Source organism: Nymphaea colorata, chromosome 9 (genome assembly GCF_008831285.2).
Source record: "Nymphaea colorata isolate Beijing-Zhang1983 chromosome 9, ASM883128v2, whole genome shotgun sequence".
In the NCBI taxonomy this organism is placed as follows: Eukaryota; Viridiplantae; Streptophyta; class Magnoliopsida; order Nymphaeales; family Nymphaeaceae; genus Nymphaea; species Nymphaea colorata.
The window spans coordinates 24,514,082-24,532,117 of NC_045146.1; the positions used below are offsets into that span (position 1 = coordinate 24,514,082).

The 18,036-nt window shown below is 42.4% G+C and overlaps 2 protein-coding genes across 4 annotated transcripts; both read right to left on the reverse strand.

Moving 5' to 3' along the window:
- Positions 1–5,512: 5,512 nt before the first annotated feature.
- On the reverse strand, positions 5,513–9,554 carry LOC116259998 (proteasome subunit alpha type-7). Its single transcript, XM_031638049.2, is given in 5 exon segments — positions 5,513–6,072; positions 7,508–7,597; positions 7,599–7,771; positions 7,774–7,874; positions 8,971–9,554. Coding segments are annotated over 5 exon segments (705 nt in total). The 5' UTR covers positions 9,144–9,554; the 3' UTR covers positions 5,513–5,904.
- An 869-nt stretch (positions 9,555–10,423) lies between these two features.
- On the reverse strand, positions 10,424–16,120 carry LOC116260520 (receptor protein kinase CLAVATA1-like). Of its 3 annotated transcripts, none has more exons than XR_004174115.2 (3): positions 12,791–16,044; positions 11,075–11,613; positions 10,424–10,917 (listed from the first exon to the last, which is right to left on the reverse strand). XR_004174115.2 is itself a non-coding variant. In XM_050079642.1 (3 exons), coding segments are annotated over exons 1-3 (2,799 nt in total). In that variant the 5' UTR covers positions 15,372–16,120; the 3' UTR covers positions 11,478–11,612. The 3 variants fall into 3 exon arrangements, 2 of the variants coding, with proteins under 2 accessions (XP_031494806.1, XP_049935599.1); XM_050079642.1 differs by lacking the exon at positions 10,424–10,917 and adding an exon at positions 11,702–11,918 and having other exon boundaries at positions 11,478–11,613; positions 12,791–16,120; XM_031638946.2 differs by lacking the exon at positions 10,424–10,917 and having other exon boundaries at positions 10,944–11,613.
- Positions 16,121–18,036: the final 1,916 nt, after the last annotated feature.

The following is an 18,036-nucleotide window of genomic DNA, read 5'->3' on the forward strand; positions in this document are numbered from 1 at the left end:
AAACGTCGTGTTTTTCTGGAAAGACGGAGAAACAAAAGTTGAAATATGACCCTCAAGGCATCTATATTTTTAGCGTTACTGAAATTTAAACCCTCTGATTTCTTTTGTTTTGATAATTTTTAAACAGACTCCAGATATTTTCTGCTAAAACTGCAGGAGATCATGAAGGACCAAAATAGGCTGGCCTTAACTTTTTGTTGGAGACAATATTTTGGGGGAGAGAGAGTGAGATACCCTTTTCACCCATTATATTGACCAATGATGTGTTCCGAACAGAGGTCGGCCGGCCGACCGACGAAAAGCCAGTCTCCCCTTGTCTTCACTCCCTAAAGAGAGTCTACAAGCACCGCTATCTGACTTCCTGCTCTATTATCTGTTAAATCAAAAACATGGGCATGGCATGAGACATTGTAATTCTTCATATCTTGAACTTGTCACGAGGGGAAGTCCAATGGTGCGATGAAAGTTTGGAATCTTCTTTCTGTGACATGGATGATCATCAAGCTTCGTCAACTTGTCAGATCTGCTAACCATTGAAAAGTGGTATGCACACCATCCTCTGTTTTAATTTCTAGTTATCTTTCCGGATAACTCTCCTGCGTATTCCTTCCTTGTCCACCAAGAATTTTCCCATGGCTAAGAGCTTACAGCAAACGCTACAGCCGCATTATCATACAGTATTTAAATCAAAATTTTCTTCTGTTTGAAGGTTTTAAGCCGACTTATTGCTGATTATTTATGGCTCTTGCCGGCTTGAATCTGCCAAAAGCTAGATTCATGATATAAAGTCATGACAAGGGAAGAAAAGAAGACTTCTTTCCCAAGTGGGTACAAGTCCACCACTTTGTCTTCTCAATCAAGTGACCTGGTTTTCACGGGGAGGAGAAAGGGAGATGAGAACCGAAACAACTCCTAAAGTTCGTCCAATTCGAAGCCTGCATCGTTGTTATACAGCTCTATATCGACCGATATGTTAATGAAACGAAATTGAAATTTGTTAATCTTTAATTTTATCTCGATATTTTATGAACAGTAAAAGCGTAAATCCGATACTGATAATCCGAAATGAAGATTGGCACCACTCAGAAGATTGGTGCCACCTCTGTTGGACAGCACAACCAAAAGTCACAACTGTTTTAACCTGAAAAGAAACAACAGTAATGGCTTCCATTATCATTATGTGGAAATAGTGGAGAAATTCTCCTTCAGTGGTCAGTGCATCGATTCCTTCCGAGATCCTCTCCCTGTTCTTCTACCTTCATGTCTTCAACTTTTCAGCAGAAGTTACTTTTCGGTAGTCAAATTTCATCTTCTCCATCAGTAGAATATTTGGGATTCTACTATGGCTGCCATCAGTACTCACTTTCTCTCTCTCTTGTGTGTGTATATATATATATATATATATATATATATATATATATACACACACAAAATGAGAATTTTTCTTTTAATCTGTAAACTTTGCTTTCAGAGGTGACCTACCCATCTGCTGCTCTGTTTCACTCACGTCTTATCCATACCAAGAGGACCATGGAGAGAGAGAAATGCCGTACTTCTACTTCCACTTCATAATTAATTTGGTGGTAGCACGCCTAGCTGTGTGGACTGTGAAGAGAGAGAGAGAGAGAGAGAGAGACGTCGTAGTATTCCTACTACCAGCTCATAATCAGCCAATCACAGGTACACTTCCTGGGGCTGCCATTGTTGTTATTGATCTGCTTCGTCATCTATTTCTTTCGCTGTTAATTGACAAACCATAATGAGTCAACCCTCTGTAACAAACACTGCATATCTTGGCTCTATTCCTCGGCAAATTAACAAACTAAACCAACTTTCTTGATGAGTACATTATACATAGATATATAACATCGTTTCATTATGTTATATATACATAAGAATTTAAACTCTGATTTTTTTTTTTTTATAAATAGGAAGGCAAGAATTGACCATCTCCTCTATCTCAAACTAACTTTCTTGATGAAATCCAAAATTGAAAAATCCACTGTCTGTGGATTTAATCCAACATGGATTTAAAATCAACTTCAGATCTGAGATCCAAGGCTATCAAACATAGAATCACTCGTTAATACATATTTTTGGTGAGTAGGGCGGAGATAATGCTGGCCACTTCATACCTCCTATGGAGCCTACAGGGATGGACAATTCTGATCTACAAAAGTTCACCTAAAACTAAGATCAATCATTGTTACCTAACAACATGAACCATTAATCTTCTTCATGACAACTCATAATGAAAAGTCCTCATCGCCAATGTGACCCTTCAAGGTGAAAAGGGTGGCCGCATGACTAGTCGCTCAACTTACCAAAGAAGCACTTTTCGATCAAGTTCTAGCAAACATTTGTTGTGAATTGAGAGCTTTATCGAGGGGGTAAACTGAATAAACTTGAATCTGGCATGGTCTGCCGAATTTGCAACAAATTTACTTGTGGGTACTTTTGCCACTTGAAATTTCCGACAATATATATATATATATATATATATATGAGAATCACTTTCAGGCGGCTCAAGAATTAATGTGGGACATGAGCGCTTGACCTAATAATTGAGTGGACGTGAGGAACTCCTGGAAAAGATTTTTCATACTATTTCTTTGCCAAAATCAAAAGGAAATTTATTAGTCACACAAACGTCAGTTCTCCTGGATCCGATCCACTGGATGTATAATCCGAAAGTCTGAGTAACATGGGAGTTAATTTGAACCTGTGATATTTGTAAACTTTTGATTTGACCTCCATAAAAGTTTTGAAAAAAATATGGTGAACGCATGAGTGTTTGGTGTAATTACTTCCATCAAACTTAAATCCAAAGCAAAAAAAGAAAAATTCATTTGATTTTTATTATAAAATTCTTAAACACGGAATTTCGCTAAAGATTGCTTGCAGTCATTTTTTTGAAAAAACGAACATGATTAATTGGTTTTCTAATAATATATGCTACGTGTCTAAGCAGTGGCGGAGCTAGAAAAATTAGTTGGAAGAGCACTCGTTTACGATAGTTATATTTGGTGGGGCACTTATATTTATATAATAATAAATGTTTAGAATTACCCATTTAAAAATAAAAAAAATTTAAGAGATTGACGTGGACAATTGCCCACACGAGTCACCATGTGGCTCCATCACTGTGTCTAAGCAGAATTGCATTATTGACCCCAAAATGTCAACTGAAACGTGAGCATGGAGGAAAAAGGAAAAGAATGAACATTGAGAAGAAATTTGGGCCACATGCAATGCCAGTGGCCCAGGTGAACAGTGACTTTAAAATGATTTTAAGGGTAGCTATCAGCAAAAGACTCCAAGAAGACCTAACAAAGCCAAAAACAAAGAAAAATAAAAATGCTAAAGTACGAACTTAAAGTTAATCAAACAAAAAGGGAACACACAAAAAGTTTTTTTTTTTAATGTAATTCCAGATGTGGGGCATTTTATTCTCCAATAAGAAATTAGGTTTCTCAGCCTCACTTTTTCAAGAGGGTAGGTAAGTTGCATACACCAATAGAACCTTCCATCCAGGTTTTTTCTTTGGGAAAGAAATTTCATGGAAAGGCCCTGCTTTCTGCCTAAAATTGAAAAAAAAGCAAGTATCTTTTTATAAAAATGCCTCTTAGATGCCTAAGTTAGTAAGTTTCTATAATATGAGATTTTGGGTCATAAAATTTCTTGTTTAGAAGATGCATGTAATTATATCATGAATTTGTTAACCATATGCCATAAAATTTCAGATCCTTAACCATTAGCCACAAGAATCAGGAGCTAGAGAAAAAAAACCCTACAATCTCTATATTACTGGAAATCCTGAACACAACTGCACAAGAAATGAGATGAGAACAAACTTGGTACAGTCAAAGAACTGGATTTTTACTCTTACATCTATAATAAGTTCCAATCTACCAGATTTGATGCTCCTTCTGTGACTAAACCGCGTTTACTGGAAATGCCTAATTTCTGGTCTTAAGTTAGGCTTGATACCTACACTTGCCGACCAAGAGCTACTTTACCAAATAAGCCAAACCAAAAGGTCCTGCAAAGGAAAAGCTACAAAATGGGTTGAATCTAGGATTGAGATTTTGTGGTTTTGATGAGGGGTTGAAACCGCACTCTCCCTACCCCATGCGCCACTTTTGGGGTCCAGGGCTGCTTCAGGATTTAGAAGGAAAACACGACACTTATCAGCTAGATTGTAGTACATCCACGGTTTACAGTTCAGAAAAATAGCACCTATATGAATTGAACTGACAACCAAACCAAACTTTCATTGGCCCACCAGCCCGAACCAGGTCTTTGTTATAATTGACCTACACGTATGTGTGTCTCGTTGGAGACATCCCATAAAGTTGAAAAGATATAAAAAAGATTAGCATGGACCTACATATATGTGTTTGTCCACCGGTATAGCCGCCGAAGTAGTTAAAATGTATTAGTAAAATTTGTTAAATAAATAAAATAGTCGAAACCCTCACTCTGATATATAAAGACATATGTCATTCAACAGAAGTAAATAAATGCCCAAATCAACATATTGACAGTCGGTCATGGATTAGAAATAGGAACCCAAAACAACTTTTTTTTTTTGTTGCATCAAAATCCGATCCGGCCTGTATAGTGATGTCAATCACCAGATTCGGATTACATATCCATAAGAAATGTTTCTTCAAAAAAATTATCCAATTAAGAAATTGTGGATCCGATTTGAATTTAACAAACGACATTTGGTTTCGAATGAATATCGTATCAGATTTGGATTCATTTTCAACTAAACATTTCTAGATCCAATAACCATAAAAATCGTCCCTTAACAATTAACACATCATACTGCGATTAAGATTCCGCTGTACATAACGGTCGGATATGGATGCGACAAATTCTGGTTTGTGAGTTAAAAAATCAGGTTCAGATACAGTAAAGAATTTCCTTAATCTGAATATGTAAAATATCTGCCAAACCAAATCGAACATGATAATGATGCATCCAAGCTGTTGACATCGCCAGGCTCGTGAATATGTGGGAGTCAAGAATTTTAGCTCTGGCCTGTCGGAATCAATAGGCTGCTTGCGAGCATTATATTAGGTGTCAGATAAATGAGGCACAAACAACCATCACTCCCCCACATCGAATTAAAAAGAGGCATCACATTCCTGAAAACAATAACATCTGAAAAAAAAATTGGTAGACGTTGTTAAATGAAACGTGTCAGCCATTTGAGACCACTTTCAAACGATTTTCATGTGAAACAAAACAAAATTCAAAAGCCAAATTTGGTGTCATAGCACCATAACTACACATAATTCCCACAGATCAAATACCAAACTCCACGCATCCTAGATGCAGGAAAGAGAAGTTACCAAGTGTTCATGATAAATGGTACTGGTGCTGGTCACTTTTCAAGCTCAATCGACTTCCCATCTGATTGGCTTACCGTCTCCACCATAAGCTCCAAATGAAAGGCCATACCATACTTTTTCAACCACAAAGACGCCAGTAACATGAAAAGTTGGATAAGTGAAGCTTTCAATAATCAATGGCCGTTCAGTAAGACAAACCCTGTCACGCTTACATCCACTGCTTTAATCCTTACCAACATATATATACCCTTGCCTAAGGCTCCTTCTGGATGAAAGTTTGTGTGAAGAAGATCAGGTAACATGACTGAATTTTGTACATGGAATTACCTCTAGCTATCTAGCATTTGAAGATCATAAGTATACAAACTTGAAAGGGTAAAAACAAGAGAACGTGGGACAACTATCCTTCATAAAATGATAAAACTAATCCCTCTTGTTAGTTTGTAACTTGTAAGCTAATCCTTGACAAATTAAAAAAAGTGCCACATTTTCTCTCCAATGACTTCTAAGCCATGTCAGCATATGGAACAAAAGAAAGAGTTCAAGGGGTGCCCTCTTTATGGGATGCCTTCTTGGCTGCTTCAGCAGCTGCCTTATCTGCCTCAATTTCAGCCACAATGGAGTCAATTTCAGATTCTTCTAGTTGTTGCAGTCCCTTATCTCTTGTCATCACAGCAATCTCGATGTTCTTCCCTCCACCCTCCACAACCTTACGCACAAGAATTTAGGATCAGCTTCTCCAAATCAGAGAAATGAATGCTATCAATATACCAACATGCAGGCACATTTAACTAGGGAAACATGACCAAGGAGTGAAGGGTTCATAGTCCACAGAAAGGTTCTTAACAAAATCAAGTCCTGGCAAAGGGAAGCAATAGTAAGCTCACTCCTTTGAGCTAAATACATAAAAAAAGAACACATGCAAAGCTTGTTAAGCATATTCCTGGGTAGAACATATAAACATGCTATGGACGCTGCCTAAAAGATGGTTGCCATCAACTTCTGATATAAAAATTTCAATGTATAACTGGAAAGACATTTCATCTGATAACTAATCAAGGTCAGTTTCTCCAGTAGATAAGAGTATTATGCATTATTAAGAAAGTTAAGCAACTAAACCTCTTTTAAGTGTCAACAAGAACAATGAACAAATGGTTCCAGCAACAAGATTTACGGTATAGAGATCAAATGGTTTCTGATGATAAGATGTGTTATTTCTTGATAGAAGCCGAAGTGAAGTAGGAAGAGGACGTCGTGACTACAACTAAATGCTGAAACATTTTTTTTTTCCTTCAAGGCTCACAGCTAGGCATGTATGGACATCAACTGGAAAGGAGATGAAGATATCATTCCAACCAGAAGTTAAATGCTCAACATTGAGACCACAACCACTAGTATGGCTATGTCGTTTTATGAGAGATTCCCACCCCTTGGAGATGCTGCCTCTTTTTAACATGGTGGCAGATACATTTGCCAAGAAAAAGAACAAGGGGTTTAGAGAGAAAAGCAGCAAATTGGATAATCTCTACACTTAGACCAAACCACCCTGCAGACAAATGCACAGGGATTATTTTCAGTGTATAGAAACTTAGACTGTTATCCTACTTGCCTCATTGTTTCTTGGGTACTGCACCTGTAATGCTTCTTATTTCACTGATCATCTTGTACTTACTGACATTCTTGCTTTGTGACTTTGCACGCAAGAAGTCAAAAGCACCAGTTGGCTGGTATCATGCTATTAAAACCCTAAAAGGCCTAGTATCCTGTTTTCACAAATCCAACCATACAAATGGACGCAATTGTCTAAAACCTAAGAACAAAGTAAATCACGAAAATCTGACGCACAAATCAAATTTTACACTTCTAAAACTAACCGTCACTGCCATGTCTATCTCCCCCCTCCTCCTCCTCCTACTTCACACACACACACACACATGCACATGCACATATATAGGCAGCAACTACAAATGATGGTGATAGCCTGAAAGATAAGATTGAATTAGTCAATGCATTCACGAGGGAGAGGAAGCCAGCAACTTTCAATATTCTAGATGAAACAAAGGTTGGGCCTATATGGTTCATTAATATACAACCTACATAACCCAAACCTCCTCCAATTCCCCCTTTCATGAAAGCTGAATCACTTCAAGAAAAGCACGATTTGCAAGCTTCACAATTTCTTGCCCTGATGTCTCTTTATAATTCTTTTCTAAGAACTCCCGCATGGAAAATTCAGTTTCTTCCTATGGCATTGGATTTCCAGGCAGAGAATGTTCCAGAGGGATCTGTCTGATAGAGTGATGGACCACCAGTGTAAGGATCAAAACCAACAATCAAGGTTGAAAGGCCAAATGGTCTGACACCACCACTTTGAGTATACTTCTGCTGAAGCCCAGCAACATAACGTGGCATTCTATGCACGCTTTATTTATAAGAACTCTTGCATCTGCTTTCAGCCCAGCACAGGCTAACGCAATATGATAATCCAAATTTACTATTTCCCTAACAGTTCTGCACAAGAAAGAGCAAAAACCAAATAAGCAAACACATTTCAAAGACGTGCTTTCATTTTGTAGACTGAAAACCTAAATGGAATTTTTCATTATTAAATATTTAAATCAAATCGATTACAACTTGCCCAACCGCTGTCCTTTTCCCTTTGCAGTTCTTAGTGAACCAGAAGGATTATCTTTTTTACGGCAACACTTTTAGCTTGTAGACACAGGCGATACGAATAACATCATCAAATGCACTATGGCCAGCAAAACATGGATCAATTAAGTTCCAGAACAAGATTTGCAACTGTTGACAAGATTTTCTAAACATCCATCGCCGAGTCTTTTTGGATATAAAGAACAATGGGATCAGAATCAGTTATCTTTAACTCCTTATGAGATCAAGCATCTTTAATTTTCATCACGCCACGCAAAATTTCAGTACATACAAAAGAACGGATAATTCTTTGTAGGCGAGACAAATTGGGGGTTGAAAGATTAAAAAAATGGTTTATCCCATTCACTAAAATTTGCCGTCAGAAGTTGCACGAGATTGGCACTAAGCAGAACCAGTGACGCTTTCTTCTTCTTCTTCTTCTTTTTTTCATTCGTACGAGAAAGAAGATGGACGTGAAAAGCAAAATCAGAGAATGAGAAAAAAAACAAGACTCCAGGTTAAATCCAAATGCCAACTCAATCACTATACCACAATGCCACCAATTAGTTGAAAATTGACGTTTTGCACGATTTTATAGCTAAACGGATCGTCACTGCGCCTTTCAAACTGTAAAAATTGGCGAAGTTACCTTCCTCGGCCACTACCTCGAAGAAAAAACAGAAGCTAATTGAGTAACATAAAAAACAAAAAAGTAGCCACTCCACTCATTTCGTCTTCGCTCTTCAACCAAAGGTCCAAAACCATAAAAAATGGCGTCGCACGAAAATCGTTCGGTAAACCATGACACGGTTCGGTTCATGGTTGCGACTCTGACTAAACTGTGGATCATATATGTGGATTCAAAGCTCTCTAACGCAAAAGAGAAGAGAGGGGGTGACGGGCGATGGCATTGATGTGAGAGAGAGGGAGAGAGGGAAGAGAGAGAGTTGATCACCGGGAATCTTGGAGCCTGGCGGTGGACCTCTTCTCGACGCCGAGGACAATGGTGTCGGTTCCCCCGACGCCGACGGCCGCGTTCCCTTTGCGAACCGCCTCCAGTGCGTATTCCACCTGGAAGAGGTGCCCGTCGGGGGAGAACACTGTGATCGCCCCGTCGTATCTCGCCATCACCCCCTCTCTCCCGTGGTTCTTTCCTTGTGCAACGAGTCAGATAGCGCCGAAACGCAGCAGCCGCACCCCAAAAGGACTTGAGCAGCAAATCACTCACTCTTACCACTTACGATCTCCACTAATCACTTCAATGGGGATCTTCTGTCTTCATCTTCATGTCCTAGATCTAGTGATTTTTAGACCATTAATTTCTAACAAGAATTTGAAATTCTATGCAAAAATTATGTCATAAATTTGCAATTCTCTAGTCAGATCTCCCCTTCTTCTTACTTGAGATCCAGAAATTGAAAGCACAATGGTGGTCTTAAAATCCATGCTTGATTTATTAAAAACTATAGCTTTAAAGTTAAATTAGCCCCTCATAATCTAGAATCAGGAATAATCAAACGCCCTATTCATTCAACGATCTGGCCAAAAGAAGGGTCCAGCAGGATGAGCCGTGGTCACCTATAAGGTCGTTAGATATGATTGAACAAAATGCGGAATTCACTGGATTCTGTTGGGTCATTTTTACCATCAAATGCATTCAACATTCACTCATCAAACTTGTTTGATTATGCTTATTCATATGAAGATTTTTAAAGGTTCATTAGTGTTTCACCGGAGTTTTATTGAGAAGTCGATACCAACATAGCTGAGTGTCTTACCTCCAAATTGCTTGTTCTGCAAACGAAAGAAAATTCGTCAAAATATAATACGAATAGTGCTAGCATTAATAAATGCAACTGCAGTATGTAACATCTACAGCTAGTGATATCAAACAGATTACTGCAACTCTTTTTGAACTTATTACCTTAATCTATATGTTTGTCTCACTGTTCATTTTGGTTTTGATATTTTGAGTCAGGATACTTCGGAGTCTACATATTTGTGAACAGAAACGCGCAGTTCTTAGAAAACTTGAGATATAAGGATGTGAAGCATTGTACACCCTTGAACTTTACGATCAACTAAGGCATGTTTGGACATGTTGTTTGCTTAGCAAATTTTGGAGATAACGAACATATCCAATATCTCGACTATGAGCTATGAGATGCTCCGTTGAAACGAGCCTGCCAGTCAGCTCGTCATCTCCAATCCTAGTTGAGAAAAGCTGCGCCAAATGTCTGATCTATACTATTGGAAGGAAAATCCTGGTTGCATTTATAGTGTTTAGTTTATGAACTGGTCTACGGTATGGAATTAGAATATTCCTCAAGTGGGAGGTGCATTTAGCATCCATCTACTTCAGAGGCTCACGCTTACTGCTATTATGTAATTTCCATTAGCACTCCGTGGAAAGCTAAACGCATCGTTGGGACAAGTTTTCATACTTTTCCTGATCTTACAGATTACAGGAGCTTATCATCATGCATTTCAAGTACTGGCTGATCATGCAGCAGGGAAGGGCGCAGACAGAAGGACATGCAAAGAAACTGGAATTTTCCAGTCAGGTTCTTAGTCAGCAGTGAACTTCCAGCACTCACATCCCCAACTTTAAATACATAAAGTTCACGGGTGTAGAGAACGTCCTAGGGGAGTCTTATCTACAGCACAGAACAGGCACCATTATTACTTTTTCTTTTTTTTTTTGGACAGTTGCCACCCAGTTTATATTTTTTTCACCCACCAACTTCTTTCGTGATTTATGAGTATGATTTCCATTTTCTGATTTTTCCTTCCCTTCCCTCTCTCTCTCTGTGACGGCATCGAGGCCGATGACAGCACGATCAATCAATCTTTCTCGAGAGCCAAAAAAAAAGACACCCTTTTCCACACCCCTTCCGGAAAGCTGCAAGGTGAAAAGAAGATCAGACGAAAAACTACAAGCTGCAAGGTGGAAAAGAAGTTTCAGATGAAAAACTACAAGATATTTTGACTCCAAGAGAAAGACAGCGGGATTTTCAGTAAGAAGAAAAAGAGGGCAAAGAAGAGGGTGTGAGACACACCCCAACGGCAACAAAACAAAGCCAACAGAAAACCCGTTTTTCATGATCGCAACTCTGCCCCACTCTCAAGAGTTCTTCACTTATATCCACCTCTCCAAGCCAGAAAATGAGACCAACACCAAGGTTTTCTAGTTCTGTTCTTTTCAGATTCTCCGCTTTTATTGCTCCTTGTTCTTCAGGTCCGTCACCAGTGCTGAGCGTTTTTCAGATGATGAGCAGAGAAGCCGGGCCATTGAGCATGTGAACCACCTCCCTCATGGTAGGCCTCTTGGAGCTCTCCTCCTCCACGCACCTCATGGCGACGTTGAACATATGCTTGACGCTCTCGAGTGGGTAGTCACTCAGCCTGCTATCAACCAGGGAAGCGACCACAGTCGCCGGCTCGACGGAGCTCGAGACCATCTTCCCCACCCACCTGACGATGTCGACGCCCTCGCCGAACTCACCAACCGGCTTCCGGCCGGTTATCAGCTCCAGCAGAACCACCCCAAAACTGTACACGTCGCTTTTCTCGTCCACCCGCAGGGTGTATGCATACTCTGCAAAATCAGCCCAAAAGAGCCCATGAGGACCACAACAGTAGTGCAAAGAAAGGATCGACGGCATGGCCGTGGCGTCTAGTTGTACCAGAGGGTTATTTGCCTATGGTGTAAGAGGTTGGTCGCCGTTGATGCGAGGGCACGGCAATAATTCAAAGAGAGAGAGAGAGTGGAGAATATCGTAGCCACATTGGCGTTATTCTGTATGGTAGATATGCAAATGGTTCCTTGCGTGTGGATGAAGCAAGATGAGAATAAAAACTGCTTTAATTTGCTCTCTCGATCACTCAACAGGCTCCCTGCACCTGAAGATAAATTCCAACAGAGCACAATTGTTTGGAACCGATAAGCAGACGGTTTCCACTTTCCAACTTACACTAATGTTGAAAAAGTAAAACGTTCTATACTGCCCATAATTTTACTACAACAAGAACCAGAAGCAGGATGAAAGAAGAAAACACGGAAGATCGTAGCGTTCTTCTCGCTCTCGAGGCTTAATTTCTTCGATACCAAAACCATAAAAGCATGTTTTGAGAACTTACATGAAATATTACTGGAAAGTTACGCCGCCTCATATCTGAAAACACGATCTCCATTACCCAAAAAGCCAAAAAGGATGAGCTTTCAAAAGCCTGTCGTAAAAGTTTCACAAGAATGGCCGATCTTGTAGGATAAAAGAGAAAAGAAATGCGATGACGGAGACACGTAATAGAAAAGCTCCTCCTTTACAAAACACGTTACAGAGAAGCTCCTACTTCAAGCATGCAACTGTACGTGAAAAGGTCCTACTTCAATAACAAAACAAAAGAAAATACTTTCCTTCACAATAAAATGGCGCAGATTTTCTATAAGAACGAGAGGCTAAAAGGATCAAATATTTTCGTAAGAAACGGTTACCAGTTCCCATAAACCACGTCCAACTCCGCACCTGGGCAAGACGTTCATGGATATTGGATGTCGCATGTAACAGGCGAATGCCACCCATTCGAGTGAATCCGCGAAATGGCCAAACACCCAAAAGTTGAGAACATTAAATTCCCGTGGCATTTCAGTTCCTACGTTTCCGTCCAAAAGCGGGAAGGATAGAGAGACGAGACCAAACCAGAGCCATCGACCTCCCGGGTGCAAGACGAAAACAAGAGCGAGAGGAGCGGCGTGAGGTTGAAAACAAACTCACCGGGAGCAATATATCCGTAAGAGCCTGCGACGGAGGACATGCACTCTGAAGCTCCGGTGTCGCGGAGGAACTTGGCGAGGCCGAAGTCGGCGACGTGAGCCTCGAAATCGGAGTCGAGGAGAATGTTGTTGGACTTGACGTCGCGGTGAACGATGAGGGGCGAGCAGTCGTGGTGGAGGTAGCAGAGTCCCCGGGCCGCCTCCACCGCGATCTTGTACCTCATCTCCCACCGAAGATGCTCCCCCTTCTTCCCGTGAAGGAAGTCGCCCAAGCTCCCGTTGGGCATGTACTCGTATACCAGCAAGTTCGTCTCGGCGTTCGAGCAGCAACCCAATAGCCGGACGATGTTCCGGTGCCGGATCCGGCCGAGAGTTCGTATCTCTGCCGAGAAGCCGTGGTCGTTCCGGTTGTTCTTCCCCATTCCCGGCAGCTTCTTGATCGCCACCTCCGTCCCGCAAGGCATCGTTCCCCGGTAGACCGTTCCGGCCCCGCCTTTTCCTATCACCATGTCCTCCTTGAGGCACTCGAGAACGTCCCTGCAGGTGAAGTCCAGCCGGTGGAATGGAGTGAGCTTCCACTCCTGGGAGTGGCGACAGCGACGAATCCAACATGCCCTCCCAAGCCACAGTGCGACGGCGATCACCAAGAAGACGAGGAATCCGATAGCCAGTCTCAGTTTTTGGGGGCTGAGAAGCTGCTTCGAGCCTGTCGGAGCGTCGGTCGCTATGGGAATGCAGGCGGCGAGGCGGGGGCTGCATAGATGAGGGTTTGCGGCGAATGAGCTCTGATTGAAGAAGTCGAGTTCACCCCCTGTAGGTAGCTCGCCTGAGAAGTTGTTGAAGGACAGGTCGAGCAGGGTGAGGCTCATCCTGTTCATCTCCGACGGAATCTGTCCGCTGAGGAGGTTATGGGAGACGTTCAAGTTGTTGAGTATGGACAGATTCGGCAGATCGATCGGCAGGCCGCCAGAGAGGTTGTTCTCGCTTAGGTCAATCGTCCCCAAGGACTTGCAGAGAACTATGCTCGAAGGGATATCGCCGGAAAGCTCGTTGTGGCTTAGGTTTAGAACCGATAACTGCTTCATGCCGGTGATCTCCGGAGGGATGCTGCCGGTCAAGCGATTACCATCGAGTAAGAGCGTGTGCAGCCCAATCAAATTACCGATTCCCGCTGGTATGCTTCCGGAAAGCCCGTTCCTAGAAAGTATGAGCCAGCCGAGGTTCGTCGACGGCGAAATCTCTGACGGCAGACTGCCGGTTATGTAATTGTCCGAGAGCTCAACCATGTCAACGTTAGGAAGACTCAGAAACCCAGCGGGAATCGATCCATTTAAATAATTCCGGGCAAGCCTGACCCGCGTCAGTGACTTGCAGTCCCCAAGCGACTCAGGAATCGGACCGAAGAAGAAATTATCAAGAAGGATCAGTTTTTGCAAGCGCCCGCCGGTACAGAGGCCGGTGGGAATCAAGCCGGTCAAACGGTTCGTCGTCAGGTCGAGAAGAACAAGGCGTCCATTCTTGCCGAGATCCTCCGGCAGTTCGCCAGTAAAGTTGTTCTCCCACAACTGCAGAACTTCCAGAGCCGGCAACTCTGCGACCAATGCCGGGACGCTGCCGAAGAGCTGGTTTCGAAAGAGGTTGAACAGCGTCAGCTGCTGGAGAGCCGAGAAACTCTCCGGAATCCCTCCAGTGAGGTGGTTGTTGGACAAGTCAAGGGACTTCAGGCTCGTCATCCCGGAGAGCTCGGGAGGAATCAAGCCGGAAAGGTTGTTGAACTGCAAGAATAGGGTATCGAGCGACTTCAGGCGACCCAGGCTGGTCGGAATCTCGCCGGAAAGGTTACATTCACCCATGTCAAGCCGCACCAGCCGGCTCAAGTTGCCGAATTCCTGTGGAATGCCGCCCTGGAAGGTATTGTAATACCCGAGGTACAGCTGCTGAAGATTCTGCAACCGACCTAGTTCCGGCGGTATCCTGCCGGACAGGCTATCCCCGGTAAGCGCAAGGTACTCCAAGCTCAAGATATTAGAGTATTCCATCGGGATGCTGCCGTTGAAGTAGTTTCCACCAAGGTGGAGGAGGCGCAGTCGGCGGAGCACCCCCAACTCCACCGGCAGCGGACCGGTGAGGTTGTTGTTATATACATCTAGCACCTCCAACTCACTCAATCTACCGAACCCAGGAGGAAACCGACCCGAAAGATTGTTGTTAGAAAGATTGAGACATCGCAGCGACGTCAGGTTAGAGATCTCCGGCGGTATCTTTCCCGTGAGGTTGTCCTCGGCGAGAACGAGGCTGGCGAGGTGGTCGAGTGAGGCGATCTCTGCAGAAAGCGAGCCAAAGAGAGGAACCCTGGTTAGGTTGAGAGCGATCACCCTGTACCCCTGGTCGCACGTCACGCCGGTGAAGTTGCAATGAGAGGCGGAAGGGTCCCAGTCGTCGAGCCCTGACCCTCCGACGCTACGATTCACCAACGACGTCTTCAGCTTAAGCAATACCGACAAATCGTCTGCCAACGAGGAGATGATGGCGACGGCGAAGAAGACGAAAACAGAGGGAAGAAACCAGATAGTGGGTTTCATTCTGGTAAGAGAAAGAGAGAGAGAGATATGACTTATGAGGAGGTGGGGAAGAGGGTGGAAGGAGGCGTGGGTAGATAAAGAGTGGAGGCGAATAAGAATAAGGAATCATGGTGGGGGGTGGGTTAGATAAAGAGTGGAGGAGAATAAGAATAAGAAATCGTGGTGGGGGCTCTGGAACTCGCAGAGTGCAGAGTTAACCAGAGAGAGAGAGAGAGAGAGAGAGAGAGAGGTCGGAAGAAAAAGGCGATGTGACCGTACACAGCGGGCGAGGTGTAGGGGAGACGGAAGGGGCCGCCTGAGACTGCTTTCGAGGGCGTAGCCTTTTGCCACAGCATCGGTTTCTTCTCCCAAAGGTGAGCGTCGGGAGACTGGGACGTGAAAAAAAATAAGGTTAGCCTTTTCTCCCTCCGGCGGCTCCGGGAGCCGGAGACAGAAAGGGGGCTCGCTTCCCCATATGGCAGACGACTCGCGGGAAACGGACGTCCTGGCAACACGGTGGGCCTGCCTTCTGGAAGACTGACTGACCCCACTTGCCCTTGGCTCGCTGGACCTACCGAGTCAACTCCGTCTGGGTGTGCTCGGTCCGCGAGGGTCCAGCACTCGCTACCCAAATTTGGTCATCTTGTTTCGGCCAGCCCTTTTTGGGTCTTGGACCCACCCCACCTTCTCATCTGAAATCTTTTGCTTGATTGGCGGCAACAGTAGCTGCTAAAATGCTCCTTCTGCTATGATCGTGATGTAATGAATGCATGAAATGCACTACTGCATAGAGTCAGGTAGACTAGATGTGGAGATAGGTGCCCTCGACTAGATCACGACTCCGGCCTATCATTCACGTCCTACACGTGTGTCGATCTATTGATGCAACTTCTTAGTAGCTTAAAAATCATTTTCCAAAAGAATGGTTCTTGTAACGGTTGATAGAAAACAAATTAAGTAAATTAGTCGTTTGTGAATAAAGACCACAAAAATACAATCTCCCATGCTCAAGGGAGAATTTGTGCCAAATTAACTTATCTTTATGATTTTTTTGGAACTTCTTGTGTTTGTTCTTTCATTTCACTCTATTATTGTGTATAGCACCGTTGCAATTCAGATAAGTAACACCCACATCAATTAAATTTAATTGAAGACATGTTATCTGCATGACACCCAAGTCGACCAACTCTGTTATATCTCTCCTAAACTTAGCTGGTTTTCTCTAATCATTAAACAAATAACTTAATATTTCCACATACTTAAAAACTAAGAAATACTTATAAGTTGCTGGCAAGTTAGTCTCATACTAATTAAAAGAGTATTGATTTCCACAAATTCTTAAAGGGAGATTTAGCATCTGACGTCAAATGAATGGGTATCACTTGCTGATATCAGAGGAACAATCGGCTTGGTGACCTAATAATTCACGAAAGGTTGTGGGCCTAGGGAACTATGTAAATATATGGCATTGATATGTGTTTTATGCTAAAAAAATGGGGAGGAATTGAATGAACAACTACTCAAAGGTAGGAGAATGAGCTTGGTGCGGTTTTGAGACCGATGAGAGGCGAGCCTTCCGCCTCATTCATGATAGTGCAAAGGAAAAACTTTCATTTCTTTTGACATCCACTCGTTTTCAATTCTACTACATACCCCACCTCTAATAGTACTATCCACAACTTAATATTAAGTCTCGTTTTAGAAATTAAACACTTTAAAAGATATATATGCTTATAGAGTTATCATTCCTCAGGTATTTGATTGCCTAGAAATTTTTAAGATGCTTTTTCAAGACGTCTATTTGAACATGAAGAGCAAACCAGTCATTTGATGTTTCGTGTTTTGATCCGCATCTCATCGACGCATATTTTCATACTCACAAAAAATAAATGAATGTTCTCAACTATGGAACACTAAAAAACTTTCAATCTTTCCAACTAGTCCCCAAGTTAATCACAAGAAAGTACTTGACCTTCTTATTGTTATCGGACCATGGGATTGGGCTTATTCATGGCAACTCCACTCCCCCCACAGTGTGGTCACTAAGCTTTGGTAGTATGCGAGGGCCCATGGACTACACTGATGATTCTAAAGGAATCGGTTCGCTCTAAATAATGCAAAGTGAACGGCCGTCGTTGTCCATGAAAAAGCTTCTCCATCGATGGGCTTGAAGAAGTTTTCAGTTCAAGAAAAAAGTGCCATCTATGAATGAAGCATACTTTCATTTCATGACATTCTTGCATTAACACCATGATTATGCACTAATTGATCTCACCAATCATTTGCCTTGATGCTTTATAGAATCATCCATACGTGTCATCAAATATTCCACGTCCTACTTTATGTCTAGACGGAATATTTGAGGGAACATACCTCACTTTTTTTTCTCCCCCTAACCAAATGATTTGGCGGCCCAAATCCATGCCTTATTTTGCCATGGCTAACCAAAAAGGATGTCGGTGATAGGTTCCTAAGGTTGGCCGGAAGCAACAGATTTAAAGAGAGAGGGAAAGGATAGAGAGAGAAATATTCTACCATGAACTGTGCAATTGTTGGTTATTCTCTTGTTTTTTAAGTCTTAATTTGACAGCTTAGTGGGCAACTCGGTCGTTAATTCGATTCTTGTTGGTGTTATTCATCTTGTAGCGAACATTACTCTCGCGTTAAACAAAGTAATCATAAGTTC